We start from the raw sequence: 27,924 nt of genomic DNA on the forward strand, positions 1-27,924 counted from the left end.
TGCAGCAGTACGGTTGTGTGGTCAACTTGAAGTTAAGTCGCATAGAAGAATGTAAAAGTGAAAGTGAGTTTCCCTACTTCCCACCCCCACCGCACCCCATTCTCTCTGTACAAGCACTGCTATTGAAAGTTGGGTATGCATGGTCTGCAGGTCTTTTTCCTATGTGTATGCAGGCATAGATACAATACAGTTGTCATGGGTCTTCTTAAAACATCAAAGGTATGATGCGCTACATGTCTTGTTTATTTCCAACTTACATCTTAGAGAGCCTTTCAGTTTCTACACACACACACACACACACACACACACACACACACACCGCCTCAGTTTTGTTTTTTTTGTGGGTTGTTGGGTTTTGTTTTTTTTTTACTTTCATGATGGACATTTCCAAGCACACACTAAAGTAGGAAACATAAGATGAATCCCCACTTACGCACCTCTCAGCCTCAACACTAGTCAGCACATGGCTAGTGTTTCACGTCTGTCCTCCCACTTCCTCCACCTCCCCACTGGACTGTGCTGAAGCAGATCACAAGGGCATCCCATCAGCACCTCCATAAACATTTCAGCATAAATCTCTACTAGAAAAAGATTCTTTTTGTAAAACACACAACCATAATACAGCTATCACACTTGAAAAAAACCATACAATAATTTCTTAATATCATTTCTTAGTATCCAGGGTTCAAATTTCCCCAGTTGTATCATAAATGTCTTTTTATAATTGATTTGAATCAGACTCCAAAGTCCATATATTGCATTTAGTTGCTATGTCCCAAAAATCTGTAACACTTCCCCCTCCATCTTTTTTTTTCCTTTTTTTTTTTTTTGCATTTTTTTATTCAAGAAACTGGATCATTTGTCTCACACAGTTTTTCTATATTCTGAGTGTGATTGCATCCCGACTGTCATTTAACGTTTTTTTCTGTCCCCTGTATTTCCAGTAAACTGGGTCTTTTTTTGTTTGTTTTGGGGTTTTCTAAAGCAGAAAAGAAATGCATAAATGCATTCTCTTACATTGAAAAAATGTGGAAATACATTTAAGCAAAACACCTATTTACATATTCCCCACCCCCCTGTAAATTATTTATCGTGCACTCAGACTACTTACTACCCTATTCATTGAGTGTAAGGAGATAAAAAGTACTAAAAATGTGTCTGCTTAGGGGGCACTTTACAACACATTAATAACAACATTTGTACATCACTTTACTGTTTACAAAACACTTTCATCCTACAATCCTCCCAGCCAGAGCAAAAAGTAAAAATTTTTAATCCGAATTTTACAGATGCGGAAACGGAGACATTTTCCCCAGGATCATTGTCAGTGATAATCACTGACCTTCACCTGGGGTCTGCAACTCCTGTCCCTGCATCCTTTCCCCTTACCGGCTTGTCAAGATGCTAAAAGGAGCTTATTTGAAACAATTTGTAATTAGATACTATATGCCTTTTAAAAAAATAATATGACACATTTTAATTTCTGACTTTAAAATTCCCTACACCTTCCCCCTTCTCACTTCCGCACACACTTGTCCCCACCCTAATGTTCTCTTTACTCATTTTCATCATCTCCGTTTCTTAGTGTTACCTTCGGGCCCCCTTTTCTTTCTGGTCAGAACCTCATATCAAGTTATCAGTTTCCAGTTCATTTATACCCACTGAGGCTCACCAACCTATGTGTTACCGAACGAACTCAAAGAGACTGGAGTCTTTGGCTAGAAATAAATGTTAGAGATTTATTCAAGGGTCTTAGGGAATACAGCTAAGCAAAAACCCAGAAGTGTTCCAAAGCAAACAAGGAAAGTTAAGAGTTCCTAAAACTGGATTCTTAGCCCTAGGGTTAGTCCAGGACAGTTGTCAGTCAGAGGTCAGACGGTCTGGATGATGAGTGCCTGGTGGTTTGAGGATGGCTTCCAGGAGGTCTGGTCACATCTGGTGGTCTGGATACGTGAGTCCTTCAGGAGGATAATCAGAGGGTTATCTGGAGGTCTGGTGTATGTCCAGATGTACATCCAGGCATTGACCCAGGATGGGAAAGTTGAAAACATTTAAGTTTCCAGGCTAGTAAAGCAAGAATAAAGTCTTTCCTCATTCTTCAACCTTCATAATGTTAATTTTAGCAGCTTGATTAAAGTGGCTCCATTTTATATATTCTTTGTCTTCACTCTTTCCTCAGTATCTTTGCCACTGGATTCCTGATAGATTTAATTAGTGGATACTTAAAAGCAGTGTGATATTTTGGAGTGGGAGCATACTTTGATGAATAACAAAGGGTGAAATTGTGTCATACACTTAGGGCATAAAGTGATAAAATTAAAGTACTGATTGTGGAAGCCCATTGGGAATAAAAAACAGAAGGAAGTTAGAAGTAGAAACTGGTTGCTCACCTTTTTCTCAACTAGACAAGTAGAATAAAACTGAACATCAAGCTCTGACCATACTCTGTAATCAGCATGGGAGGTGGGAGACAGAACCAGGGGAAAATACCAGGGTGCAGGAGAGAAGAAGCAAGTGGTCCAGTCCCCCTCTGTTAAAATAAGTGGAACCTGAGTGACAGCCACCCAAACTCCGTGAAACCTTGAAATACATGACTCTGTTTGCATGCAGTCAAGGAAGCCCAGTTAACCTCCTGGAGTCTGAGCAGGTTTGCAAACTCTCCTCCCTAAGTCCAGTTCCAAATTCTCCTCCCTGGTCAGGGGGGACTCTGCAGTGAGGCCCCTGTCCTTCCAGGACCCTATAAAACAGGGCTGGACCTCAGGGAGGGGTGAGATCACTCCAGAGGATAGTTCTCTTTTTGTGTCTCTGAGAAATGAAATTCTTGGTATACAAGAATTGAGATAACAGACCTAAGGAATCATTTAAATGTGGACCTTAAGAGTTTTACAATATGCTTTCACATACATCATCTCTGATTCTCCATCCTGGCTACACTGCGCTTCAGAATCATCTGGGGAACTCCCAGGATGCCAGGGCCCTCTCCAGAATAATTCAGGCTGAATCTCTGGGTCTGGGGCTACTTCTAAAAAGCGTCCCCCTGACCCACCTTGTGATTCTAATGTGTAGTCATGGGTGATTGCAAGAAAAATAACCCCCATGAAAAATAACTTCCCTCTCTTCACTGGGCTGCAAGAATCTTAAGGCATTTCTTATCCTATACGATCAATGAGTTCCAGAAAAATGAAGTAACAAATTTCATCTCCTGGGAGGTGAAAGGCCCTCACTGAAAACAAAAATTGGGGGCTAGCAGTCTGCTTTATAAATACAAAAGGAATCAGTTACTTGTGGTTTCACTTTATAAAGACTTCTTCTAGCCCTTTGAAATATCCCTTTTAAAAACTGTGCTTAATATACAGAAGGTGCAAAAAATATATACACATTTTAAGAAAGGAAAACTGTTAAAGTTATAATATATACCAATAACAAAAGATGAGTACAAGTCACGTTTGACTTCTGCAATGACAATGGCTCACAGTGGTTGCCATCAGCGTCCAGACACTGCTGATTACAGCGAACTACTGCCTGAGCAACCTTGACCCAAGAGTCCACTTGTCTACATTTTTGGGGGGCACCCTGGTATTGATCAGTGGTTTCTGCAGCTTTGCTTTCCTGGCCTCGGGTTTCTCGTGAATGGCAAGCACCAAGGTTCCTGACGGTGCAGTCGGAGGCCGGGATATGGAGGGGGGCAGGGCAGGACCTGCTTCAGGGGCTTTCTGGAAGGGGACCCCTCCAGCCAGCGGCCTTAACCCATTCCAGGGTCTCCGGGCTGCTCGTGGCGCCACCTGCCGGGAGACACCGGGAGCTCACGAGGCTGCAGCGGGGCGGGGCGGGGCGCCAGGGGTGCTGACGTTCCAGTACCTAGAGAGTGGGCGGCTGGGCGTCCATGACAACCGGCTCCACGGGAGGATTTCCGCTGATTGCCGTTGGCCAATGGCAGCGGCCGTGACAGGGCAGCTGTGGCATGTGAGACGCCGGCGCCCATTGGACAGGCTCGACTCCTGTCCCAGCAGCCGCAGTGCGGGCGGAGCGGAGTGCTGTCCCGAGCCGCTTCTCTAAGAGGGCGGGCGGGCCGTGCTGGGGCCCGGAGGTGTCGGGAGGAGGACTGGGGGCCGGAGGGGAAGTGCTGGCGCGGTGGTGGCCTGAACGCTTTACCCCAACTCCCCGTCTTGGGGCCCCGCGTGGCTTAGTGTAGCGGGCGTTCCTGAGTCCCCAAGCTGTCCTGGGGCCGGGCACAGTGGTCGCTGGCCCTGTGCAGTGAAGACACTTTTACTAGTTTTTGTCGTTTCGAATGTGAAAGGTAACGGTTGATGAAGACAAGGGCTAAATAATGCTCGTTTTGGCATGCAGTGCCACCGTAGAGGCTGCCTGGGTAGTCTCCTGCACTTTTTATTCCCGTCCGCACCGAAAAACATTAATTTTCTTTTGCATTGCACTATGATTTAGCAGTGTCGGGGACGGTTTACAAAGTAATGTGAAATACGTCAAAATATGAAAATACAAAATGCAAAAGTGTGTTACCCACCAGCGATCATCCACAGATAACCAAGTAGACACTTTTGTCTGTGACCTTCAAATACACACAGGCAGGTTTGTTTTACAAAGCAGGTATCGTATCAGACCTTGTGCGGTGCTTCCTCCCCCAGGCCCAATACGTAATGAGTACTTCCCCACTGCCAGGGAAGAGTCGGCGTCATGGCTGTGACTAGTGACCGTATTCCATCATATTCACCACCAGCCCCCTACTTGTTGGCCACTGTGGTTAGCTAAGCTGTGAAGATCACCCGTGTGGCCACCTCTGCACGTGTGTGTCTCTGAGGTCCCTTAAGGGAGGCATTGCTAGTGCAAAGGAGGGGCCCCACCTTCCATGGAGACTGGCCTCTTTGGGGAAGGATTAGCAGCTCCCTAGGCTGTGTGAGGCCTTTGATTTCCTCTGGGTTCCAGTCCTGATGTGTCACCCTCTTAACCACTTCTGTGAAATGGGGGTGACAGATAATCCCTTCACCTACAGGTTGGTTAGAAAACTGAGAAAATGTCTGTGAAAGCCTGTGGCAAACTTCCCAACCCTCTCCAAGTGGCGTCGTAGTTACTGTTACTGTGGTTGTGAATTTAGGGTCAGAGCCTGTTTCCTCATCCTGTGGACTCCAGGTGCCCCAGGTAGAGAACCTGATGCTTCTGGCACAAGGTGTCCATGCTCCCTCTGGCTTGTCTGTTTGCAGGAAGAATGCTGTGGAGCTGGAACTCGCCAAGTGCAAGGTGGACATGATGTCTCTGAACAGCCAGCTGCTGGATGCTATTCAGCAGAAACTGAACCTCTCTCAGCAGCTGGAGGCTTGGCAGGTAAGGGGAGGGAAGACCAGACTCCAGGAGTCTGCGGACTCAGACCGGCAGGGTAAGGAGTTTGGTATTGGAGGGTCTGATGCGCGTGGGTGAGCAGCGGCCCCGGGCTTCACCTGGTGAAATTCCGAGCTCATGCTCCCCCAGTCCCTGGGGAAGAATGCCTGTGGCTGTTCTCTAGAGCCGTGAACTGCAGGTTGTGCCATTTGGGGCTTGGAACTGGGGCCTCTTAAGCTAGTCATCGTCGTGGCTTTATTTAAATCAGCTGTTAACGTGGAGGGCCCAGGAAGCCCTATGTGACTGAGTGAAAATTCACAGGCGGGTATAGTTCAGCAGCCCTCAGGTTGCCGGCAGCTATGGCTCTTCCCTTTCTGAGGCCGGCTTCCTTTTTCCAAAGAGTGCTGTCATGCTGCAAGCCCGGGGACAGTGTGAGTCAGTGTGTCTTACTGTAGGACTGCCATTTTCAATCCACGCAGCCTGCCCCATCCCAGGCCCAACGTGGCCCCTGGGCCAGGGCTGTCCTTGCTTTTCCTCGGTGAGGTTAGGGTAGTACAGTTTCAGGATATGCGTGTCATGATTCACAGTACTGCCCGAGAACTCCTAACCAGGCAGATGGAAAGCCACCTTCGGCTTTACCAGGCAAGCCCCGCCACGGAGGGCAGGTTAACGGTGACCGGTCCTGCAGGGGTCCTGCTGAGCTGGCTGCGGGAGCTTTCACCCCCAGAGCTGGGCCCTGGCTTACTGCTCCTGTTCTCTTCTCTTCTCTCCTGGCTACAGTTTGCTTCCTCAGGGCTTTTTACTATCTGGCTCCTTTGGTTTCTGATCTAGTGGCCTTTCTCAGTTCCCGTATCAACAGCTTTAGTTGTACACCCCTCCTGCCTTTGAGGTGAGATTGAGCCCTCATCCCATTCCCCTTCCCCCTGCTGCCGTTGAAGTCCTGCCCCTGTCACCTCCCTCATGGCCACTGTGTTGTGTGTGCTGGAGTCCAGCGTCATCTCTGTGCAGTGTGGTGTGACATCGAGCCCCGGACTCCTCCTCCCATTACCATCACACCTAGTGAATGCTGCAGCCCGTGACCCAGTACCAACAGGCTGAGCTATTTCTGACCAGCTGACCCCTGGTGTCTTGGTACCACCTCTTTATAAATGGATTGTTTTGCTCAGAGAAGTAACGGCAGGCATGGAATTATGAGCAGCTCACGTATGTGTGTGTATACGGTTCTAAAGTGATATATTCCATGGGGTTACCTGGACAAACTTGAAAGTATCCAAATGCAGTTTGCAGTGTGCCAGAAGAAAAACACTGGCAGCTTCGAAAGCGTTTCTGAAGAACGCTTTAACATTCCTACTGTTGTATTTAACATAGATTTTACTGAGCACATATTAAGTTCAGGTGCCAAGGGTTTGAGCTGGAATACTGGAAGTAGGGACTGTCTCTCCTATTTCTGGAAGGAAGAGGGGTACAGGAAGGAAGTTGAGTATGAAGAAAGACGGGTAGGAGGAGAGGAGAGCAGGACATGAGCATGGGAGGGAACAACAGGTTCATACCTACTGCCATGAGGTGACATGGCCAAGAAAATGGTTTCACACTGAAACCTGCAAACATTTGAGTGACACTCACTGGTGAGAGCTTGGGTGAGAGTGTAGGAGGTGATGGACAAGCTGCTGAGGGAGAGAGGCCCCGCCAACCCCACTTCCTGCCCTCGTCAAGTGAGTGGCTGCTCAGACCCCGGGGTTCAAGGCTGAAGGAATCAGGCAGATACATGCTTGTTAGGTTTCCTGCTGACTTCACAGGACAGGGCTGCTTATCTCTCTAAAGCAGTGCTTTTCATACTTTGTTAGCTGCAGACCGCCTTTGTCCAATGGAGTCTTGCACAGAATTGGAATCTAGCAACTAGAATAGAGTGGAGCTGCTCTGTTGGGAAGCGCCTCTGGAGGAAAAGCTCATGTTTTTGTAAGGTAGAGTGTGGCTGAGGGGGGCGTTTTCTAGGCAACTTTAACAAATTGGAAGGGGAACTGTGCAACCCCAGTAAGGAAGCTAAAGAACGGGCCTAAGTGGGAGCAAGACAAGCCCTGAAGATGGTGATGCCTAGGTCTCTGCCTCATTTGGGGGCCTCGCCAGTAGGGAGCTGATGCCTGCGCTTGGCAGTGAGCCAGGGTAGCACCAGAGGAATCTGTCCTTGCCATGTGCAGCTGCCAGAGGTACGTGAGCGCCAGCAGCTCAGCCTGGCAGTCATTTGAAGGAGAAAAAAAGGGTAGAAGCCCCCTGGTCAGCGCAAAGGGGGTGTATGTGCCAGCCTCCAGAGACTCAGGAGACAGGGCGGAGAGGGCCGGTCACAGGCGAGGCCGAGAGCTGGTGTGGGGCTGGTGGCTGTGGGACAGACAGGGAGGCTCTCGGCCTGTAGGACAGACCACATGGGGGGCCCGCCGAGGTAACACTAGCGAGGAGCAGCCAGCCGAGCCCTGAGACTGGCTGTCACGTGGCTCCTGGGTCCGGCATCGCATCTGCACTTGCTTTCTTGGTCAGGGCAGCCCTGGCCGCAGCCGCTCATCTCATCCTCATCCTCATCCTCATCTCCCTACCTTGTGACATGTCACCTCCCTGCCCACGCGCAGCGACAGCTCAGTGCCCTGCTCAGCCCCTTCCACTGTGCCCCCTGCAGGATGACATGCACAGGGTCATTGACCGGCAGCTGATGGACACGCACCTGAAGGAACGGAGCCGGCCTGCCGCCGCCGCCGCCTCCAGGGCCCAGGGCGCCGGGCGTGGGGAGGAGCCCAGCAGCGCTGAAGGCAGACGGCTCTTCTCATTCTTCAGGAGAATTTAAGTTGGGAGGAGTCAGGCCAGCAAGGATGGGTGGACTGGAGGCGACTGAAGGGGTGCGGGTGAGAGCCCAGTGTACAGTGTTTGCATGCAAGGGCCCCCCTGGGCCGAGCTCAGTGGCTGCACTGCCCACCCGCACTGGGGCCAAGTCGTCCCTCCACACGGGGACAGGCAGGGGCCTGTCCCCACTGCTCGGCCAAGCCCTGCCCAGGCTTCCCCAGGATCCGCTGTGGAGCAGAGCTCAGGCTGCCTCCAGAGTGGCCCACCCGCCCGCCCGCCCCTCAGGGGCTCCCTGTGCCATCCCAGGCGCCGCTGCCCTCCTGTGGTGGAATTTGGGGGACAGGAGAAACGGAGGCCCTTTCTGCATGCCTCGGGGGGCTGTTATTGCCCCCACTGTCCGGAGCCTTGGGGGCCTAGTCCTGCAGGGCACCCAGCCCAGGCCTGAGCCTCCATCTCTCCGTCCCTCCGCAGCCCCTGGCCAGGGAGTAAGGGGAGGTGGCCCCTCACCCATGTGCATGCACCTCTGCCAGGAGCACGTCTGGGCAGAGACCCAGCCTGCGCAGCCTGACGGCTGGGGCTGCTCCCAAGTGCTCAGCCACAGTGGGGTCCGGCGGCCGGACTGGGCCCAGAGGACGAAGGGCCTGCCCCTGGCTGCCACTGCTCTCCCTCCCGGCCTCCGCCAGGCCTTGGCGGGCCTTCTCCGCTGCAGGCTTCAGTGCGCCAGCCCTTTCCCCTTCATGGGGCCAGGGCTGCGAGGGGTCTCATCCTCCTCCCACAGCAGCCCTGCTCTCTCACACACACAACTGCTCGGTTCAGCCAAGCAAGTCCAGGCCATAGAATGGCCCCAGCGGGGTCTGCAGTCAGCCATCTCCACCTCAAGGGCAGCGTGGTCACACGGGGTGGATGCCTGCAGATACTGCCCACCGGGCCTGCGAGAAGGAAGAGGCCTGCAACTGCTGCTTCTGCTCCTTCCGCAGCAGCCACTCCACCTTCTCTGCTGAGGCCCTAACTCAGAGGCGCCCCGGGCTGAGCCAGCCACAGGCTGCTTCCCAAGGGTCATCTTCCTTCCTCAGCTGGGAAAGCACACAGGGATGAGCAGAAAGAATGTGCCTGTACATATGTACATACCACAGTGCTGTAATTTTGTATGTAGCAATCATGTAAATACATGTATGGATTTTATAATATACATATTATATAAATCTATAAAGGCATATTTTTAGAAAAACAGCGCACCACTGCTTCTTTTGAAAATAGTCTAAGAATAAAAAGAATTTCTACAGAACTTCCCGCCTCGGTCCTTGAGTACCTGGAGGGGTGGTTTGGTCGGAACGCAGCTTACCTCTCCGAGCCGCCCCACACACCTGGAAGGGCACCTCATACACTGGGACCCAACCAGCAGCTTCTGCCAGGAAGGCGCCCCTCCTCTGGAGGGTGGAGATGTCCTGTCAGTGACAGCTGTTTTGGGAGCACTGGCCGAAGGCGCCGCCTCCCATGCCCACCCCAGCCTGGGCTCCCTGCCAGGGGTGCAGTTACCCAGCCACAGGCAGGCCCTGGCGGCACTGCTTCCCAAGCCTCGAGCAGGCCCTACAGCTTGGCAGAAACTTCAAGCCAGAAAGAAATCACTGCAGGCAAAGCTTCCACTGCATCCTTCCGGGCACGCAGAGGATAAACACAGCGCTTCCCCTGGCATCTTACCACGTGTGCTCCAGCCAATACGTCAGACCGGAGCTGCTCAACCTGGACCAGCCAGCCCTTCATGGAGAAAATGAACTTGGCTTCTACAAGTGACCCTGGGCCTCGAGCGGCACCTGTGCGGGACTCAGATGAGAACAGACGAGCTGGACACAATGGGTGGAAGAAGGCAGGCCCACCCAGAGCACAGCTGGCGGGGAGGAAACAGACCCTGGGAGAAAAATTGGCAGCTTGAACCTTTATTTTTAGTACTTTTTTTTAAAAAGCATAATTAGAAACTTTCAATACAGAAATAATCCTAGCAAACCATTTAAAAGTTTTGTTGTTCAAGAGGAATTTCACATCAGGTCTAGGTCCAGCAGGACATCGGTCCAGCCCTGTGAGCCCCCACCCCCACCCCCATTCATGCGTACTAACGTTCAGCGGGACAGGCACACTGTCGTCACCAAAATCACCCACCACCTGGGTCTGGATGCCCAGCTGCCAGAAGCCACGATGGTTTCTAGCCTGGGCTGGCAGCTTCCAGGACCCCCTCCTGTGGCTTGACTCTGCAAGCACTGCCACACTGGTATCACCTTAATCCTCAGAAAAGCGTGTGCCGCCCACACGGGAGCCCCGGGCTCTGCGGGTACACAGGACGCGTGGTCAGCCAGAGCAGGCTGAGGACACACCAAGCTTTGCCCCTGGCCCCGCAGCCAGGCAGGGCTGCCTACCAGGTGGCCCTGCAGCCGCCCTCCACAGCACCGCCTTCCCAGGCCCACCTCTACCCGCGGCTCCACAGTGAGGGCCTGTCACATGGAACCGCGCTGTTTTGGCAGTTTGGGGAAGTGGAGAAACAGGTCAGAAGAGAAACCCCCAGTTCTGATTAATTAAAAATCCACCAACAGCGTTAATGTGGAAAATCTGCAACCCTGATCTGTGATGTGATTGTCCAATCAGGGCTTCGCCTGGTAATCACACAGGAAAGGAAATCTAATAAAACACGTCATGGTGTTGAAATAAATTATCCCAGGTTACGTGATCCTTTTAGGGGCAAGGTGAAGGAAGTGTCCCGAGGGAGAGGGAAGGGGACAGAAGAGTCAAGTGCAGATAACCCTGGTTTTTCCTCCAGGGGACCAGGGTGGGTCAAAGCCAGGTTCCCAGCCCCACCTGCAAGAAACCCTCAAGCTACCTTTGTACTAAAAGTCCTATCAGTGATCCAAGACAAGGCTGCATGCCATCCAACTCAGAGGCATCGTCTCCAGAGTCCAGCTGCCCCTGGCACCCATTCCCCACATTCAGAGGTGCCTGGTGCTGCATCGAAGACCCAGGAACTCACTGGGAGGCCCTGAGCCGACGCAGACAAGGGCGAGAGGCCTTCTCCTTTCCCGAGAAATGTCCAGGAAGGCAGAGCTGCTGTGCCGAGAGCCCCGCCCCACAACGACAGAAAGCCATTCGCTTTTTCTAAAAACACTGGACCCAAAGTGAGGAGGCTACAACTTTTGCTGCTGTGCACACCAAACCTCAGGAAGAGGGGACAAAGTCTGAGGAACTTAATTCATTTGATTTGGCTTCATTTTATCTGTTAAAATAGCACTCCTAAACCCCACCCCTACATGAACACACCCTACCTTTCTGCTGGAACTGAAACAGGTTGGGATGAACAAGCTATGGCTCCCCTGGGTTTGTAGCTCAGAGCCGTCTAGAAGGCAGGATAAGAAATCCGCTGGCCACTGCTCTTAGGAGGCGAGTCCTTGAGCCACCTTGTGTTGGAAGTTTGAATACTGAGTTACTCCTCAGTGGAAATCCTGCTCCAAGAGAAAACTTGGTGATTCCTAAGTCAACCGCACGGGCTTCAAATGACAGCATGGGGTATTACTGTCCCAAGTCGCTGCAGGAGTACCAGGAAAAAATAACTAAAGAACTACATAAAGACGTTGCTGCTGAATTTGAATCAAAATCCAATAGAAAATTTCCTCCATTACCTATTGATGATCTACTTGAGGATGTAAAACGAGAAATTGTCCACAATTTGAAAAAAAAGTATAAGCTCTAAAAAAAGAAATCCGCTGGCCAAAGGGCAGGAGTGATTCTGCGGAACCGAAGGGCTGGGCCAGTAACGTGAACCCCGGGCCTACCTCAAGGCCAGGCTTCCCCAGCTGCCAGAATGGTTAGGGGCAGGGCACAGGGCTGGAAGGGGGCTGGACACAGAGATGGCACTGGCCCTGGAGACGGGTGACAACCAGGGACAGAGGTTGACGACGGCCTGCAGGAGAGAACAGGTAACATGGAGCCCAGGCCACCAGGCCACCAGCCCAGGTTGGCAAAAGACGTGGCTAGAACACAATGCTGATCCTCAGGAAGCTGCTGGCGGCAAGATGGCAAAGGAGGGAGCATCTTGCAGGCTGGCATTAGGGAGGCAAAGCCAGAGCAGGACGAGGGTGACGCGCTGCTTAAAGCAATCAATATACATTATGTACAATCTCTGGTTAATCAGTCCGCTCAGCTGGCAGCGTCCTCGCTGGGCCCAGGTGCCTTGGCCAAGGGGCAGGGGCACCAAAAGAAGGGAAGGGCAGGTTGTCCAACACCTTCTTGGTACTTGAGGGGGAGGGGAGGAAGTGCCGAGGGCGCCTCCAGATACAAAAACGTGGAGAGAATTCTTTAAATAACGGCACGATACTGAGACTGTCCCCCAGGAGCCCGCAGGCCTCGGGCCGGACGTGGCCGCAGTGCAGTCTCTGCAGGGGGCTGGTGGGGCATTAGCAGCAGCGTTTCTTTCGTTTATTGTTCCTTGTGAGCTTCACCACATCGTTCTGTTGTTGCTGCTGCTGTTTCGCTAAGTTGTCTTTCTTGGCTCGGAGGACCAGCTCTGTGATGCAGTTGAACATCTGTGAGGAGGAAGGAGGCAGGGCAGGCCTCAGACCTGGTGGGGCCTGCGCGTGGCAGCTGCGCGACCTCTGCTGGCCACCTCGCGCCTCCCAGGGCCCCACTTTCTCTTTGTACTCAGCAATTGTTTGGTATGTATGTCCTCAAACCCTTGCTAGAAGGAGGTGGGGAAGCACGAAGGTCAAAGAGGAACAGCATCAATGACCAATGAGCTGGGTCCTAGGGAAGTCGATCTCAGGATTTTCCAGTCTTTTAAAGAGAAGGAACGAACCCCTTTTCCTTCAGCTAGACTCTTCAGACAAGACAGATAAAGGTGCCCCTGCTCTGGTGATGGGCTAAATGGACCCAGAGCTTGCTCACTCCATGCCACCTCACTGCATGTCCTGCCTAGAACCTTCTCCAGACCACCCCAAGACGTCCCTGCAATGCCCGGATCCAGTGGACTCACCTACCACCCCCCAGACCTGTCCCCCACTCTGCCGGGAAAGCACCAAGCACTTGACACAGCGGCTTCACTTGTTCACAAGCCGGGAGGCAGGGACGCTGGCCCCACCCCAATGTACAGAAGGAACAGCTGCAGCCTGGAGAGCTTACGTCTCCGCCCAAGGTCATGGACCCACAGGCCCCCGGGCAGAGGCCTGTTACTGTGCTCCTAGCCTGACTGAGGCCCCCGGTGTCGAGGATGCAGTGGGGATCCCGGCTTCCTTAGGCCTCTGGACCCCACACACCATGGGACAGGGCTCCCCCAAAGCCCTGCGTGTGGCCAGCCTGGGCTTGTGGCGAAAAGCTGGCTTCCGTCCCCCAGACTCCTGACTGCTGTCCAGCAGGCCCCGCGGCGGTGAAGGGAGGCTGCCGGAGGCTCGGCCGGCCTGCAGGGCTGTGCGTCCCTCCGCGGGGCCCCTGAGTTCTGGAGGCCCCAGGAAGGCCAGGAAGCAGGAAGAGGGGACAGTAGTGGGGCCGGGGCAGGGACAGTGAGGCAGAGGACCAAGTGGAAACTGGGTCAGGTCTAAGTCTGACAGCCTAGTACGCGCTGAGGGCTATTCCTTCCGTTGGAAGCTCAGTCTCCCATTTGAAACATGGAGCTAATTGACCTCCGAAGACGGGACGTAAGAGATGAGCTGACACCTCTGAAGGGCCGAGCACTGTGCCTGGCACACAGCAGCCACTCAGTAACCGGCAGTTCCTGTGTCGTTTGCTGTGGGCCACCGGGGTGCCCTGGGCAGAGGAGCAGTGGGGGGCCCACTCCCGCCCCAGCCCAGGCTCACCTCCTCCACATTGACATTCTCCTTGGCGCTGGTCTCAAACAACTGGATACCCATCTGCCCGGCGAATTTGTAGGCGTCTTCTGTCTCTACCACCTTCCGCTCAGGGTCATCATTCTTATTTCCCACTTCAAGGCAAAGCAAAGTCAGCCCGGCCCTGCAGGAGCACAGCCCACTGTCCCCACCCTGGTGGCTCCAATCTCACCTAATATTCGACACACATCATCACAGTTCTGGTTGATTTCATGAAGCCACCGCTTGACGTTGACAAAGGATTCGGCACTGGTGACGTCGTAAACCACGATGACGCCGTGGGTCCCCCGATAATACCTGCAGGCCAGGCTCTGTGTCAGCCCCTCGCCCGGACATGCCCGCCCACATCCAGGCAGAGGCCGGAGCTTGGCGAGGGCCAAATGCTGTCCAGCAAGACCCATCTCCTCTCCACCAGGCCTGGCTCGCCTGGACCTTCTCGAACCGTGTCCTGGCCGGCGGGAAGGGTGGCTCAGCAGCACGGCTGCTCATGCTTGTCACCAGGGCTCCAGTGAGGAGAGGGTGGGCGGCCCACGGTGGCCAACCAGGTTGTTCCGAGTCCGCCACTAGCTTGAAATTTCTCTGAAGTTCTTGTTTTAATTTTTAAATTCAGGAAACTTGCTTTTGACATATTATTACTGTCCTTGTTTTAAATTTAAGAAATTTTCCTCTCCACAAATCTTACTAAAAAGCCATTCCTAGAAGCCGTACCATTTGTGAAGCCCGCGCTCTGCACTCCCGCCCCATCCTGCCACTCCGCACTCATCCACGCCGGCGGCAGGCAGGGCCCGGGCAGCGTGGGCTGCAGGTGCGATGGGGAAGCCGGTGGCCCACACAGCCGCCATCCAGCTGGAAAGCGGGGCATGGAACCATTCCCCCAGACACCTGTCCCCACTCAGCCACGCGCTTCAGGAGGAAGGAGGACACTCCTCACACTTCCCCGGAGCCCTCCCTGAGCCCACAGCCAGGTGACAACCCACCCAACACTGTGACCCCCAGAGCTGCAGAGATTCTCAGCACCGGGACCTTGTGAGAAAACGAGGTAAAAACCATCGCCCACCAGAGGCCACTGCTCCCTCCCCCACGCTGGCTGCCACCTGGCCCAGCCCCCAGCACCCCCATCCTCCCAAGGCTTAGCAGGGCCTGAGCGCTCGGCCCCGGAGCCCCGGGAGAGCTGTGGTTTGAGGCACCAGGCCTGGCAACGACGGGGCAGCTAAGCCGGTGGCTGCAGCCATGCTCTCATCTGCCCGTCTCCTGCCCATCTTCTGGCCAACTCCTCACATTCGAAGCCCAACCACAGGGCAAAGGCCAACCCAGCTCCATCGCTGAAAAGGCTGTGGGACCCTGAGAAGGTCACTGCGTGCACCTTGTCACACCTGTTTCCTCAACTCTAAAACTCTTGGTGTGGTTGTGAGAAATGAAGGAGGTAATACATTTTCACCAGGGCTGACGAGTAGTATACAGTGAAGGGATTGTGGCTCTTTATTGTCATTATTAATATTCCTTCAATGACAACCTGGGGCCCCTGACACAGGTGAAAGAAACCCAAGGGACGGCATGGGAAGGCAGCAGCAAAGGCCGCTTCCGTGGGCTGTGGCTGCTGTGCTCTGGGGTCAAGGCCACTAGTCTCCCCCACCCCACTGCTCCACCCCGCAGACACCACTGAGGTCTCCCGGGGCTCCACGCTGCCCCCACTTTACCCCCCAAGGACACTGCCCCCTGCCTTGGGGAGCCCTAGCAACGAGCCGCCTAGGCCCTGCACCCTGAGAACCAGCTCCCGGCCTGCCCCCGGCCCCTGCCCCCCGGCAGCTGCTGCTGAGAGCACCAGGTTGTCAGCCTGGTGGACGCCCACCTGAGCAGGTGCCCGAGAGCAGGCCAGGAACCAGGGGGACATGGCTGTCCCCGGCCAGCAAAGAAGTGTGAGCAGTGGGGTGCTTCCCACCTCTCCTTTGCTGGACACTATTGAAGATGCCAAGAAGCGCCTGTGGCCACCAGCCCAGCACAGGCCCCTGCTTCTCCCTGGGCACATCCACCTTTTGGGGGCCCAGGTGAGGGGCCTTTCTAAGAGACAGAGTGACAGAGAAGTAGTCGGGCTGGCAAGGAGGGCATCAGTGCCTCTGGGCTTCCTCTCACCACCGCCACAGTAATCACGTCCACTCACCACGACAGCTCTGCCACGCCCAGCACCCGGCGCTTTACAGCCACTACGTAACTAATCTTTGCAACAACCCGGTATGACAAACAGGAGGGTGGCCATTTTACCAGTGAAGACGTAAGGCTGAGGACCTGCCTGAAGTCACACAGCCGACGTCACGGCAGGGCCGGGGCCAGGTACAGAAGGAGCTTCCCTTGTCACCGTCCCTCTCATCTCACTGTCAAATATGTCACCTACATCTGCTGAAACCCACACCCCAGCCACACCTCTCAGGGTCAGTAAACCCCGCTACCAAGACAGCAGGAACTGTGACAGGGTGACAACAGGACTCTTTCTGGTCAGGCTCACGGGATACAATCTTAGTTTCTCTTTTAATGCCCGGAATCAGAAAAGGCCACACCATAGTACGCTGACGGCCCCAACCCCTGAAAAAAGAATAGACTCCTGAACTCGTCCAAGACGCCTTCCTTCTTCACCGGTACCCTCACCGGGTGTCAAGTCTTTCCATGGTCCCACGGTGGCCTGTAGTGCCTCCTGCCTCAGGAGGCGCAGAGGCGGGGACCCCGAGATGGAGCTGCCCTCAGCCCCCCCAGACCGGCCCGCCCCCTTTCTCAAGCCCTGACACACACACACATGGCCCCGGGCAGCTGAGTCCCTCGTCTCCCCAGCAGAATAAAAGAGGCCGTTCACCCCCTTCCTGCCCCACCCTGAAAGGAGCTGACCACATGGCGGCCAGGCGCGGGCTGTGGCTCCTCGGCTAAAACGGCCCAGGCATCCGCGTCCCACTGCCCGGCCTGAAGCGTTTCTCATGCCCCAGGCCCCCCACTCTCGGCTGCCCTGAACTCCATGACTGATTGTAACCCCCACGAGGCACTAGAGCATCTGCCACCTGCCTCAGCCCGGGGCCCTGGGGAGGGGGCTGCAGCGAGCAGGGACTGGTTAATGGGAAGAGCTCTGGCATCAGGCGGACCTCAGTTCAACTCCTGATTAACCAACCAAGCTAAGCCACGTCACCCTCTTGGGGTCTCACTTTTCCCATCCATAACACGGAGGTAACCACAGGCCTTTTTATCAGGATTAAAGGGGCTGAAGGAGGTGATGCCCTGAGTGAGAGTCACGGCCCAGAGTAAGTACACGTGGGGTCAGTGCCTGGAGCTGACAAGAGCTCTTGTTCTGCTTCAGGCCTGGACACACAGGCCACCCAAACAAGTCCCTGCTCCTCGTCCAGGAGTCTCTGACCCCAGCTGCCCTCTTTAGGGCCTCACTGGCAGACACAGGGGCTCAGGCAGCTCATGAGACGTAGCCGCAGAAAGCTGCACAGCATAGCCCCAGGACGGGGGACCCCTGGGGTTCAGGGAGGCAGGGACCACGGCACACATGTGCTCACTAGCCCAGTGACAGACCCACAGAAGCTGCTCGGGATCCAGCCTCTCAAACCCCTTGACCAGGCCATCCACCTGCCTACCCCCCTCCCCGCCCTGCCAGTACCCCCGGGAGACCCCCCACACCCCCAGCCACCACTGTAGGGGCTCTTCACCCTTCACACTTCCCTCAGAAGATGGTGCAGCCAGCCTTAGGTCCGCCCTGCCCCCAGGGAAAGGGAGGAAAGGGACCTCTGGCTGGGGCACTTCCTTACATACCTTCCCAAGAGCCCCCATTCACAGATGGATCGCTGGGGGAGGCAAGGGAGAAGCCTACCGACAGGACCCCTCCGGGAGTTCCCTGGCCTGTAAAATGGGGACAACAGCACCGACGCAGAGGGCTCAGTGAGCTCAGCTGCATGAAGGCCAAGCAGAGTACCTGGCACACGGGACTCGGCATTACAGCAAAGCCTAAAGTTTGCGTCCGGGAAACTGAAGCAGAGAGAGTTTAGGCAGCTTGCCCAAGGTCACACAGTAGAATAGAAATGTAAATTCCGAACCTTTTGCCTTCCACTCCCTGCTTTCCTGGCACCTGTTCCATTAACAGCCCAAGAAGCAAGGGCCCCTCCGCAGGGCTCCTGCCGCCTGGAGCTCCCGCTGGGTTCTCCTGTTGGCGGATAAGAACCACGAAGGCGCTACGAAGGCGCTACGGCAGCAGCAGAGGAGGGCAGCCAGCGGGCAGAGCCGGGTTCCCAGGAATCGGTGTCAGGGAGGCGTCCTGTGCACCGCTGCCCCTTCCAGGCTTCCCACAGAGAGGCCAGCTCCAGGCAGTCAGGGTGGCTAGTGGAAGGCTGCACAGCTGACCCCAGATGTCACAACTGACCCCCAACGAGAGTAACTCTAAGTGTCTGACCACTGGCTGAAGCCAGGATCACCGTATCCCATTTTACAGACAACGGAACCAAAGGCCACACAGTAAGCTGACTGACGCGTACTGTCCTGCCAGCCCCGGAGCCACGGTGCTCAGCCACTGCCCACCCACCCACGGGGGGCAACCACAGCTCCTCCTCGCCTCCTCTCACACCTTCAGGAAGAGGGGGGCTCAGCTTGACCCCACCCACTGTGACCAGCAAGGAGCTCACCGCCCAACAGCCTCAGGGCCCACCCCAGACATTTCCACCAACACCCAGGACTAGTGGCTCCAGTGTCCGCCTGGCCCTGGCCCGCCGGCCTGACTCACGTGGAGGTGATGGTGCGGAAGCGCTCCTGCCCGGCCGTGTCCCAGATCTGCAGCTTCACTTTCTCCCCATTGATCTCCACCGTCCGAATCTTGAAATCCACTCCGATCGTGGTGATGTAACTGCCTGCACACACATGCGCCCTGGTCAGACTGGGCCCTAAACTGCACAGGTGAGCCAGGCTCCAGCAGCCCTCCCCACTCCCGCTATGGACCCGGCACAGTTAAGGTCCCTGAATAAGAAAACACCTGGCCCCTGCTGTGATGGAGCCCCACGGAGCCCACAGCTGAGGTGAGGGCAAGGACAGGATACAATGGAACTAAGTGATAAAAAAAACAATTTCGGGAGGGATGAGTGCCACAAAGGAAATAAAACCAGAATGTGACTATGAGTCCGAGGGGCCGGCCCCAGACAGGTTAGCTGAGGCATGAGAATGCTGGGAGACCTACCATGCACTCAGGGCTTTTTCTTTTCTATTCAATTCCAAACATTTCAAATGACCCACAAAATTAACATCCTAACACACAAACAAGTCATGACCTGCAATTTGAAAAGCACTGCTCCAGGCAGAGGAGACAGTAGCGAAAATAGCAATAGGGGGAGGGAAGGTCATATGAGGTCACGCACACAGTCTGAGGCAGGTAAGGGGACGGAGGCCTGATCTCAGGGCCTGACTTCCAGAGCTTGGACTTCCTCTTGTGTGTGACGGGGAGGCACGGAAAGGTTTTCATCAGAGCATGAGCTGCATTGTAAATAGCTCTCCTGGGGCATCTGTGTGAAAGATGGAGTTGAAGAGAACTCTTGGCCGATGGAACAGTCCTGTCCAGGCTTACAAAGGCCTGAATGCCAAGACGGCACGTTCTCACTCCATTTAGAGCTTATAGTATAACACAGAGCTGCAGAAAGGACACACACACACACACACACACACACACACTGTCTCGAAAGTGTAGAGGAAAGGTCAAAGTTTAAGGTGCGGTGGAGATCAAGGAAGGCTTTGGGGAGGAAGTCACATTTGGGCCTAGCTTGAAAGAACAGATTAGATTTCAAAGGTTGAGATTAGGTGGGGGAAAGATATCCCACCCAGAGGAAAAGAAGGGAGGCCAGGCACAGAGAGAAAACGTTCAGAAAACAAGCCAGCCCCTGGCACTACGCGAGTCCTGGATGACGCCAAGGATTGTGGCCCAGCACGAGGGGGACAGCACTCAACCGGCTGGTGGCTGAGGGAGCGAGAGCATGAAACAAAACAACACCAAACAGTACGCGAAGGAAGTTGGAAAGGTGAGCTGAGAACAGATTATGAAGACCAGTGGTTTTCACCCGGGGATGACGGGGTCCCCACAGAGCACACTGAACAGTGTCTGGAGACATTTTCGTTGTCACAACCGAGCATGGGGGCAACGCTACTGACATCTAACAGGTGCAACCCAGGGGTTTTGCTCAACATCCTTCACGGAATGGCCCCCACAACACAGAACCCAGGGCCGAGTGTCAACGATGCTAAAGTGGAAAACCCTTGCTATAAACTCTGCTGACCCAAGAGGCCGCAGAGGTTTTTACACAGAGGGGAGCCCTCTGTATTAGCAAGACGAGTTCAGCCGTCTGGGTAGGAGCCGCTATGGCGCTGCAGGCAAGAACCAACCAGGATGCTGGTAGTAGAAATGCAGGGAGAGACTGCAAAAGACAGCCGTGCAAAAGGACGGGGAGCCAGAGGGACAAAGGAGGAAGAGGAATGCTTTCAGCAGAATGAGAAGCGGTCCGTCGATTGCCATTTTGAACAGAAGGTACCAGCAGCGACACACCGCTGGTATGTACTGCCAGGTTACCGAGCCCCAGGCACCTTGACTTGCAACATCGCAGGGGACCGTCGCGATAGCCCTTTGTGGGAGACAGTGATCAGTCCCACTTCACAGATGAGCTGAGACTTAGTCACGGCCACGGTCACACAGTGAAGACAACTCTTTCCACATCACACCACCGTGGTGCTGCAGGGCTAGTCGGGAGAAACCCACTTCTCCACCGAGAGAGGCGCCGGCCATGGAATGACTTCCTAATTGTAGCTCACCCTGCATCACATCCCAGGGAATTCCCTACAATTCCCTACAAGAAGTCACATCTCGTCCTTGATCAGAAAGGCCAGGCCAATGCGAAGCTTCTGCAATGAACCCAATGTATTCAACGAACGAGAACATGTCCGGCTTCACCAGCGACCAGGAAAATACACACGAGATGGCACTTTTTCCCGACAGGCTTAGCAAAAATGACTACCGACCCAGCTTTGACCAGCGTTGACCAGGGCACTTTTACCCCCTCCGTGAGAATGTTAGTTCCCTTAGTGCATCCTCTCTGAAAGCTGAGTTGAGAGAAGCGTGAACATTTTAAATGTACACACCCCCGACCTAGACACTCCACATCTACACAAGAGTGAACATACAACGTATCCCAAGAAATGCAGCGCCACTGAAAACAGAAGCAAGCAGGAAGCGTGCAGGTATGGAGAGAACTGGCAGGGAACACTGCATCCATGAGCGAAAGCTCCCAGCTACTCCAAAGAACCCGAGGCCTGCAGCAGCCACGGGAGGTGATCCCGCCAGGCTGAGGGGCTAGCAAGTGGCTGACCCACCACACGTGAGTGGAGAAGAGAAGCTGGAAAGACACACACCTCGCTGAACACAGGCTACCCGGTCACCAGAGGGGGGCAGGTGAAGGGACAGCTTTCATTTTTCACTTTATCGAGTCTTCCTGTTTGAAACTGTACATAGGCATGTCCCAACTTGTAAATTTGTTTTAACTTTTTCTTTTTTAAAATGTTAGGGCACAAAAAGGACCCCGTGTGGCAAAAGGATGGGCCTCTAAAGATTCTTTGGAATCAGACAGATTCAGACCGACCACAGAGCCTTGTAACCGGCGCCTCCCCCCCTCTTCTCCTTCCCTCGTTCTGTCCGGAATCAGGACGACAAGGTTTCTGACCTTAGGCAGAGGCAGGTGTGTTCTGGCACCAGGGAAAGGGATTTCAAAACCGAAACGCCCCAGCAGCACCCCAGGGGCACACTCACCTGAGAAAGTGTTGTCTGCAAATCGTAACAGCAAACTGCTCTTGCCCACACCTGCAGGAGAAAAAGCAGAAGATGAGACAGGCACGGGTCCCCTCCCTCCAGCCCAATCCTTCCTTCTTTGGGGAGATGATGGGACCCCTCTCCCTCCTCAATGCTGCTTCTGACCTCCCCAAGCAGCCAACACCAAGGACGTCTCTCCCACTCATCTGTGCCCTTCTCCTCCGTCCTCGTGTAAGACAAGCTGCCCCCAAATGCCCCAGGGAGAGATGAGAAAGGGGCTCGTGGCCAGGCCCCGCGCTGAGGGCTAGCCCCAGCAGCCCAGAGGAAGGGACCAGAGGACAGAAATAAAGCAGGCGAAGGTCAACCAAATGATACTGGCCCCCAAGTGTGTCTAAAACACGGTCCCTAAAAAACTGCACACAGTGTATGGACCTTTAGTTTGTGCAGTGAGAGACGAGGCACTGCAGAGCTGGAAAGAACCCTTGAGATCTTCAGGGCTATTTTGCAGGTGAGGAAACTGAGGCCCAGACAATGTGAACCGACTGGCAGCCACCTTCCGTCGGCTGATGTCACTGCCAGCTGGATCAGTGGGGAGGGGGTGTCCACCTGACAGCTATCAGCCCAACAGCTCCCGTGGGCTCAGAGCCTTCCACTTGTCACGGCATCTCCTGGCACATGGGTTCCCAGAACAGGCAGGGCCCTTGTAAGCTTGGCTTCCCCTTCCTTCCACATATAGCAGCTTCAGCCTGCCAGTCGCACCTGTCCTGTGTCCTCCTGTCCCATCCCTACCCCTGCCACCCCTAGGCAGCTGGGTCAACCAACCACAGAAGGAAAGAACTGGCACGCACAGAGCGTTGCATGTGGTGGGCACTTTGCTGCTCCTATCATTCCAGCTGCATCTCTGAAGATGAAACAACAGGCTCCAAGGCCTCAGCAGCTGGCCTTGGGGACTCCACAGGAAGTGTGGAGCTGAGACCTGAATCCAGGGCTGGCTACTCCGCAGAGCTACAGCGCTTTACAGTACATACTGCTTGGCCAGCCAGTCTTCTTGTGTCTATTTCAGGAAGTAGAATAAAAAGACCCCAAAGGGGCTCCTGCATCTCACGCCTGGTCAAGATATCAAAGCCAGATATAAGGAGACCTTAACCTAGGGTCTCAGAAACCCCGAGTCCCTAAGTACAACTTTTGAGTATATGTGGATACTCCTGGGGAGGAGCCTCTAGCTTTCAGCAGCTCCTCACAGAGGGGGCGTTGCCTCCATCCCATCCTCAGCTGTGTCTCACTAACCCTAAGGAACCCAGACACTCTCTCTGGGCAGCCCTGCCTGCTGATCTCAGCTGGAGCCTTCCCCAGGTGAGCGCTGTTCTGGGAGGCCCGGGAGAACTTGTTTCATGGAGTAAACTTGATTCTGACCTTCCCACAGGCAGGATGGGGGTACCTGCTGCCCGGCCCGTGCCTGCAGCTTTCTCGCTCAGAGCCACTTCCTCATTGCTGCCTCTGCAAGGCTTCCTGCTGAGGCCAAGGAGAGCCCAAGTCCTGGGCTGGGTCCCTCACGGCGCTCTGCCCGACGCCAACACCCCATGGGCCCTGCCGGCTCGGCTCCTTTGCTTCCTCCTGGAGCCTTCTGGGTCCGCTTACTCAGCTAAAAGCTGTGTCTTGGCCACTAGGCTGTGAGTTCCTCTAGGAAGATGTCGCCTCACTCGCCCCGGACAGTCAATGTGCGGGAGCCCAGGCCCAGCACTTCGTAGGTGCCAACAAAATACTGTGTAATGAATGTATGCCTAAATGAATGCCAATCACACTGACAGCTCTGCTATCTAACGCTATGACTGCAGCATTAACAGGAGCCAAAGCCGTGGTTTTCAAACTTTTTTTTTGGGGGGGGCAGCAGACTCCTTTTTTAAAACTAAATTTTATCTGACTCCCATGTAGCTACAGCAGATAAGGGGGAGGTGCTCTCTGCGCAAAGCAATGAAGCAGCAGAGTTCCCTCCAGCCTGGCCTCTCTGAGTCCCCTTCACTCATCCGCAAGCTCCTCTGGGTCAGAGCTGCTGACCCACTAAGCTACAGAGAGACCACATTCACTGCTCCTCCGGGCCTCAGTTTGGGCCTGACACCGACCTCCAGTTCCTTTAAAAGGAACAGACACCCACCCTGAGAAATGCCATCTCCTAAATAGACCTGGTGAGGCGTGCTTGGGAAAACACACTTCTACCATCCATCCCCCAGCACCGGCCTTAGGGAGGAAGTGTGTTCCCCACAACCAGTCAACAGCTTCCCAAGGGCCATACCTGGCGTGACACCCAACCAGTCCGCCCCATCATCTTTCACCCTGCAAGGAGCACAGGCCCGGCACTCGGCGCCTCTTGGCAGCCAGGAGACGTAGATTTATTCTACAAAAACCTCACACACCACTCGGTCATCGCTGCTCTCCCTGCATCACGCTCCCCACCGCCCCTGCTTTCCGCCTCTTGGGCTACACAGATGCCTCCACCGAAGTCCCCACCCTCAGCCCTGCTCCTCCCTTGGGCTAGAGTTCCCTCATTCCTCTTTGCTTCCTTTTCAGACTGTTGAAGACCTTTAGACCTTCACATAAAGTGTTTTCAATTTTAAACCTGGCTCAGCAACTAATTCACTGTATAACCTCCCACAAGTCACTTCCCCTCTCTGAGCCTCAGTTCACTCATCTGTTGTGAAGGCTTCACCTAGATCTCTGCCGGCCACTCCAGCCGCTGGGTTCTGAGAATGGGCATGGCTGGCCCATGGAGCAGATGAAATGCTGTCTCACATCAGAACCAATGTGAGAGAAGCATAAGAGAAAGTGTAGAACCTTAAGCATAAAGAAGAGCTGCAGAAGCTCAGAGACTGGATGCCAGAAGCATGTACAATATGGGAGAGGAGGAAAAACTCTAGATTTATAAAGAAAGAAAGCAGCACTAATTGAGGGCCTGTTTGCCAGATCTGACAGCAGCTGCTCACACACCAAGTGCTCTGTTAACTCCGGGCCTTGCCTCTGACGAGCTGTGAGACTTTGGCCAAGACTCCGCTGCTTGGAGCCTTAGTTTACGTATCTGACCAACCACACAGGTAAGAGGTGAGAACGAGATGAGAGAATGTCTGTGAAATCACTTGATAAACCTAAAGGAAGCATCCATAAGGAGCCCGGGTCAGGGGAATGGTGTTTGTCTCCTCAGCTGCCCAAGCTTAGTTTGATCTTCCATGGCTACTACCTCCCAGCCTCCTGGGCGTTTGGCTATGAGTATCAGCTCAATGTCAGGAGAAATTACTCTACAAAGCATCTGCCTCCTCTACACAACACAGTGCTCCATGCTCAGACTGAACCAGGAGTCGGGCCACATAAATCTTGACTCAGAGACTCTTCCCCGACACCTGACTTCTGAAAAATCAATAGACCATGCAAAATGTACTTTGAGAAAGGGGGGCAAAACCATCCCCTGGGTGTTGTGCAGAAGAAAAGACAACAAGCGGCATCTTCTTGCTGAGTTTATGCTTTTCATTTGTGGGTATCAACACAGGCCCTAGATGTCTTGCAGAGAAATAAGGGCCACTGACCCCGGTGGGCTGACTGTAACTCCAAAAGGAGAGAAATCACCCAGGTGCCAGCCCTGCAGAACCAAGGCCAGGGCTGAAACCAAACCCTGAGGAAGGCCAGAGGCCATCATCAGGAGCAAGTCTACACAGCTGGTCTGCATTTCTTTCATTCAAACCACAAACGCCTCCTTTCTAACTCCTTCCCCAACCACAGCTACTCTTCATCTGCAGAGTTAGCCCCGAACTTTTCCCCTCACCTCTCCCTTCTACCAGTAACCACGGAAACCTCAGCCATCCTTCACCTGATCCAAACCACCAACCACATCCCAATCCAGCTCCACAGAGACACCAAAACCCACCCACTTCCCTGGCCGAGTTACAACACTGTCACCCATCACTCGTACATCAGGGTCTTACAAGTCCTTTGATTCAGTCGCCTCTTTCCTTAGCAATCCGCGGGCTCCACCACCAACCTGGCCTGTGCCTTCCGTCACGTGACTCGGCTCAGGTCAGGTCTATGAACCCAGCGAGCTCCCTAGGCTTCTTCCCCATCATATAATCCCCGCTCCTGCTATGCTCCCATAAACACCCTGGGGCCTCTCCTGACCTCTTGATCACCCCATAAACCTGCTTACCTGCCACACTCCCAACACCTCTAAAACCCTCCACCCTTTCCCAGAAACCAGTCTATCCCTTCTAAGGACACTTAATATTCATTCATTCAACAGATATGTGTTGAGCACCTACTGGGTGCCAGTTACTGCACCGTTAGGCACCCACTGGGTGCCAGGCACTGCACCGTTAGGCACCTACTGGGTGCCAGGCACTGCACTGTTAGGCACCTACTGGGTGCCGGGCACTGCACTGTTAGGCACCTACTGGGTGCCGGGCACTGCACTGTTAGGCACCTACTGGGTGCCGGGCACTGCACTGTTAGGCACCTACTGGGTGCCGGGCACTGCACTGTTAGGCACCTACTGGGTGCCGGGCACTGCACCAGGCACGGAGGTGCTGCAGTGCACTGAGCTAGGAGCTCTCCATGAGCCTGGATATGGCCACAGCACCTCTGTCGTGCTGGCTGACCCCGTCCAACACACCTACTACACAGTATGTAAGAGCGAACGCGTACTGAGCACTGACTGTGTGCCTCGCACCGTTCCCGACACGATGTGCACATTTATCTCACGGACCACTCAACCAGCGCAGTGAGGCCGAGCCTATTATCCCATTTCACAGATGAGGGAAAGGAACCACACAGAGCAATACTCATTCAGCAGGAGTGGGCTAGGCCCCGTGCGAAGCGCTCTACCTGCCTGACCTCATTTAAACCTTACAGTAATCCCGGGAGGCAGGTTCCGGGAATAGCCCCACTTCGCAGAGGAAGAAACTGAGGCTTAAAAGGATACTGACAGTCACATCCGTACCTGAACAGCTACGCCAGGTCGAGTGCTAAGCACTTTTCCAGCTTCACCTCATCGAATACTCACACCACCCAGCGAGGCAAGTCCCCGCTTCTCAGATGAGGAAACTGAGGCTGAGAAAGGCGAAACAACTTGCCCAAGGTCACAGAGTGAGGGAGCGGGGAGTCCCAGGACTCGAACCCGGTTCTCTCCAACTCCGGAGACCGCGCGACTTGACCAAGGTCACACGTGCGGCAGCGGCAGGCGCGGTGAGCGGACCGGGCTTCCCGGCCCCGGGCCCCCGCGCCCGGCCCTCTCCTCCGCACGGCCCGGAGCCCGTTGGCGCGTCCTGCGACCGGCGGCCGCCGGGCAGCCCCGCCCGCCCCGCGCGGGCCGGCACCTCCCCGCCCGTCCGCCCGCCCCGAGGCCCCCGCGGGCCGCGCCCGGCAGGGCCCACGCCGCCTCCGGCCGCCGCGGCCCTCACCGCTGTCGCCGATGATGAGCAGCTTGAAGAGGTGGTCGTAGTCCCGGGCCATGGCGGGCGGGGGAGGCGCGCTCGGGCGGGCGGGGTCGGTGCTGGCCTCGCGATCCGCAGCTCCCTCCGCGCTGCTCCGGCAGCGGCGGATCCACTTCCCGAACAAACAGCCGGAACTGACAGAAACACCTCCCTCCGCTCCCCCTCCTCCTCCTCCTTCTCTTCAGCAGCCTCCACCGCCGCTGCCGCCGCCGCCGCTGCCTCCCTCCTTCCCGCCCCGCCCCGCCACTGCGCAGGCGCAGCGTCTGGCACCGCCTGTGCGCAGCCGCAGCCCCGACCAGCCGCGCCCTCTCCGCGGTCGCGCACCGCGCATGCGTCCTGGCAGAATACGGCCGGCGCGGGCCTGCCTGGTCAGTGTCTCCTTGGCGAACATCGCCGCCGCCGCCGCCCTCGGCCCTACGGCCTCGCAGTGCGGAGCTGCTGTCGGGCCCTAACCGAAAGAAGCCGAGAGTGCCGGAGAAGCCCAGCTGTGGCCGGGGTGGGACTCACTCCTTCATCTTCAAGCCCCGCAAGTCATGGGGAGGAAAAGACAGGCGCGCAGTGACCGCGGGGCGGGGCTTACGCCGAATTCCCGGTTCCTCGAGGCCGCGGACTGGGACACCCCGCCCTCTTTCTGCAT

The 27,924-nt window shown here is 54.9% G+C and overlaps 2 protein-coding genes across 5 annotated transcripts in view; one reads left to right on the forward strand and one right to left on the reverse strand.

Moving 5' to 3' along the window:
* Positions 1-9,440, forward strand: part of BICDL1 (BICD family like cargo adaptor 1) — an 86,492-nt gene extending 77,052 nt beyond the window's left edge. For 3 of the 4 annotated variants that reach the window (XM_081037076.1, XM_081037077.1, XM_081037078.1), the window contains 2 exons: positions 5,217-5,337; positions 7,997-9,440. In XM_081037076.1, coding sequence (XP_080893202.1) covers positions 5,217-5,337; positions 7,997-8,161 — 286 coding nt within the window. In that variant the 3' untranslated portion in view covers positions 8,162-9,440. Of the gene's footprint in view, positions 1-5,216; positions 5,338-6,111; positions 6,221-7,996 lie in introns of all 4 variants that reach the window. The other variant, XR_013992489.1, reaches the window with a different exon arrangement.
* RAB35 (RAB35, member RAS oncogene family) lies at positions 9,280-27,524 on the reverse strand. Its single transcript, XM_081037079.1, has 6 exons — positions 27,255-27,524; positions 21,820-21,870; positions 18,766-18,889; positions 14,185-14,309; positions 13,983-14,107; positions 9,280-12,719 (listed from the first exon to the last, which is right to left on the reverse strand). The coding sequence occupies exons 1-6, from the start codon at positions 27,304-27,306 to the stop codon at positions 12,591-12,593; spliced, it is 606 nt and encodes a 201-aa protein (XP_080893205.1). The 5' UTR covers positions 27,307-27,524; the 3' UTR covers positions 9,280-12,590.
* Between the last annotated feature and the right edge of the window lie 400 nt (positions 27,525-27,924).

This window comes from Rhinolophus hipposideros (assembly GCF_964194185.1).
Source record: "Rhinolophus hipposideros genome assembly, chromosome: 24".
Lineage (NCBI taxonomy): Eukaryota > Metazoa > Chordata > Mammalia > Chiroptera > Rhinolophidae > Rhinolophus > Rhinolophus hipposideros.

What these genes read in the sequence shown, in the direction of transcription:
- RAB35 (XM_081037079.1), bottom strand. Translation starts at nt 27,306, where the DNA reads ATGGCCCGGGACTACGACCACCTCTTCAAGCTGCTCATCATCGGCGAC. An exon ending in TGCAGACAACACTTTCTCAG is followed by an intron (nt 18,890 to 21,819) that starts GTGAGTGTGCCC and finishes ATGTGTGTGCAG; the next exon opens with GCAGTTACATCACCACGATC. An exon ending in AGAATGTCAATGTGGAGGAG is followed by an intron (nt 12,720 to 13,982) that starts GTGAGCCTGGGC and finishes TCCTCCTCACAG; the next exon opens with ATGTTCAACTGCATCACAGA.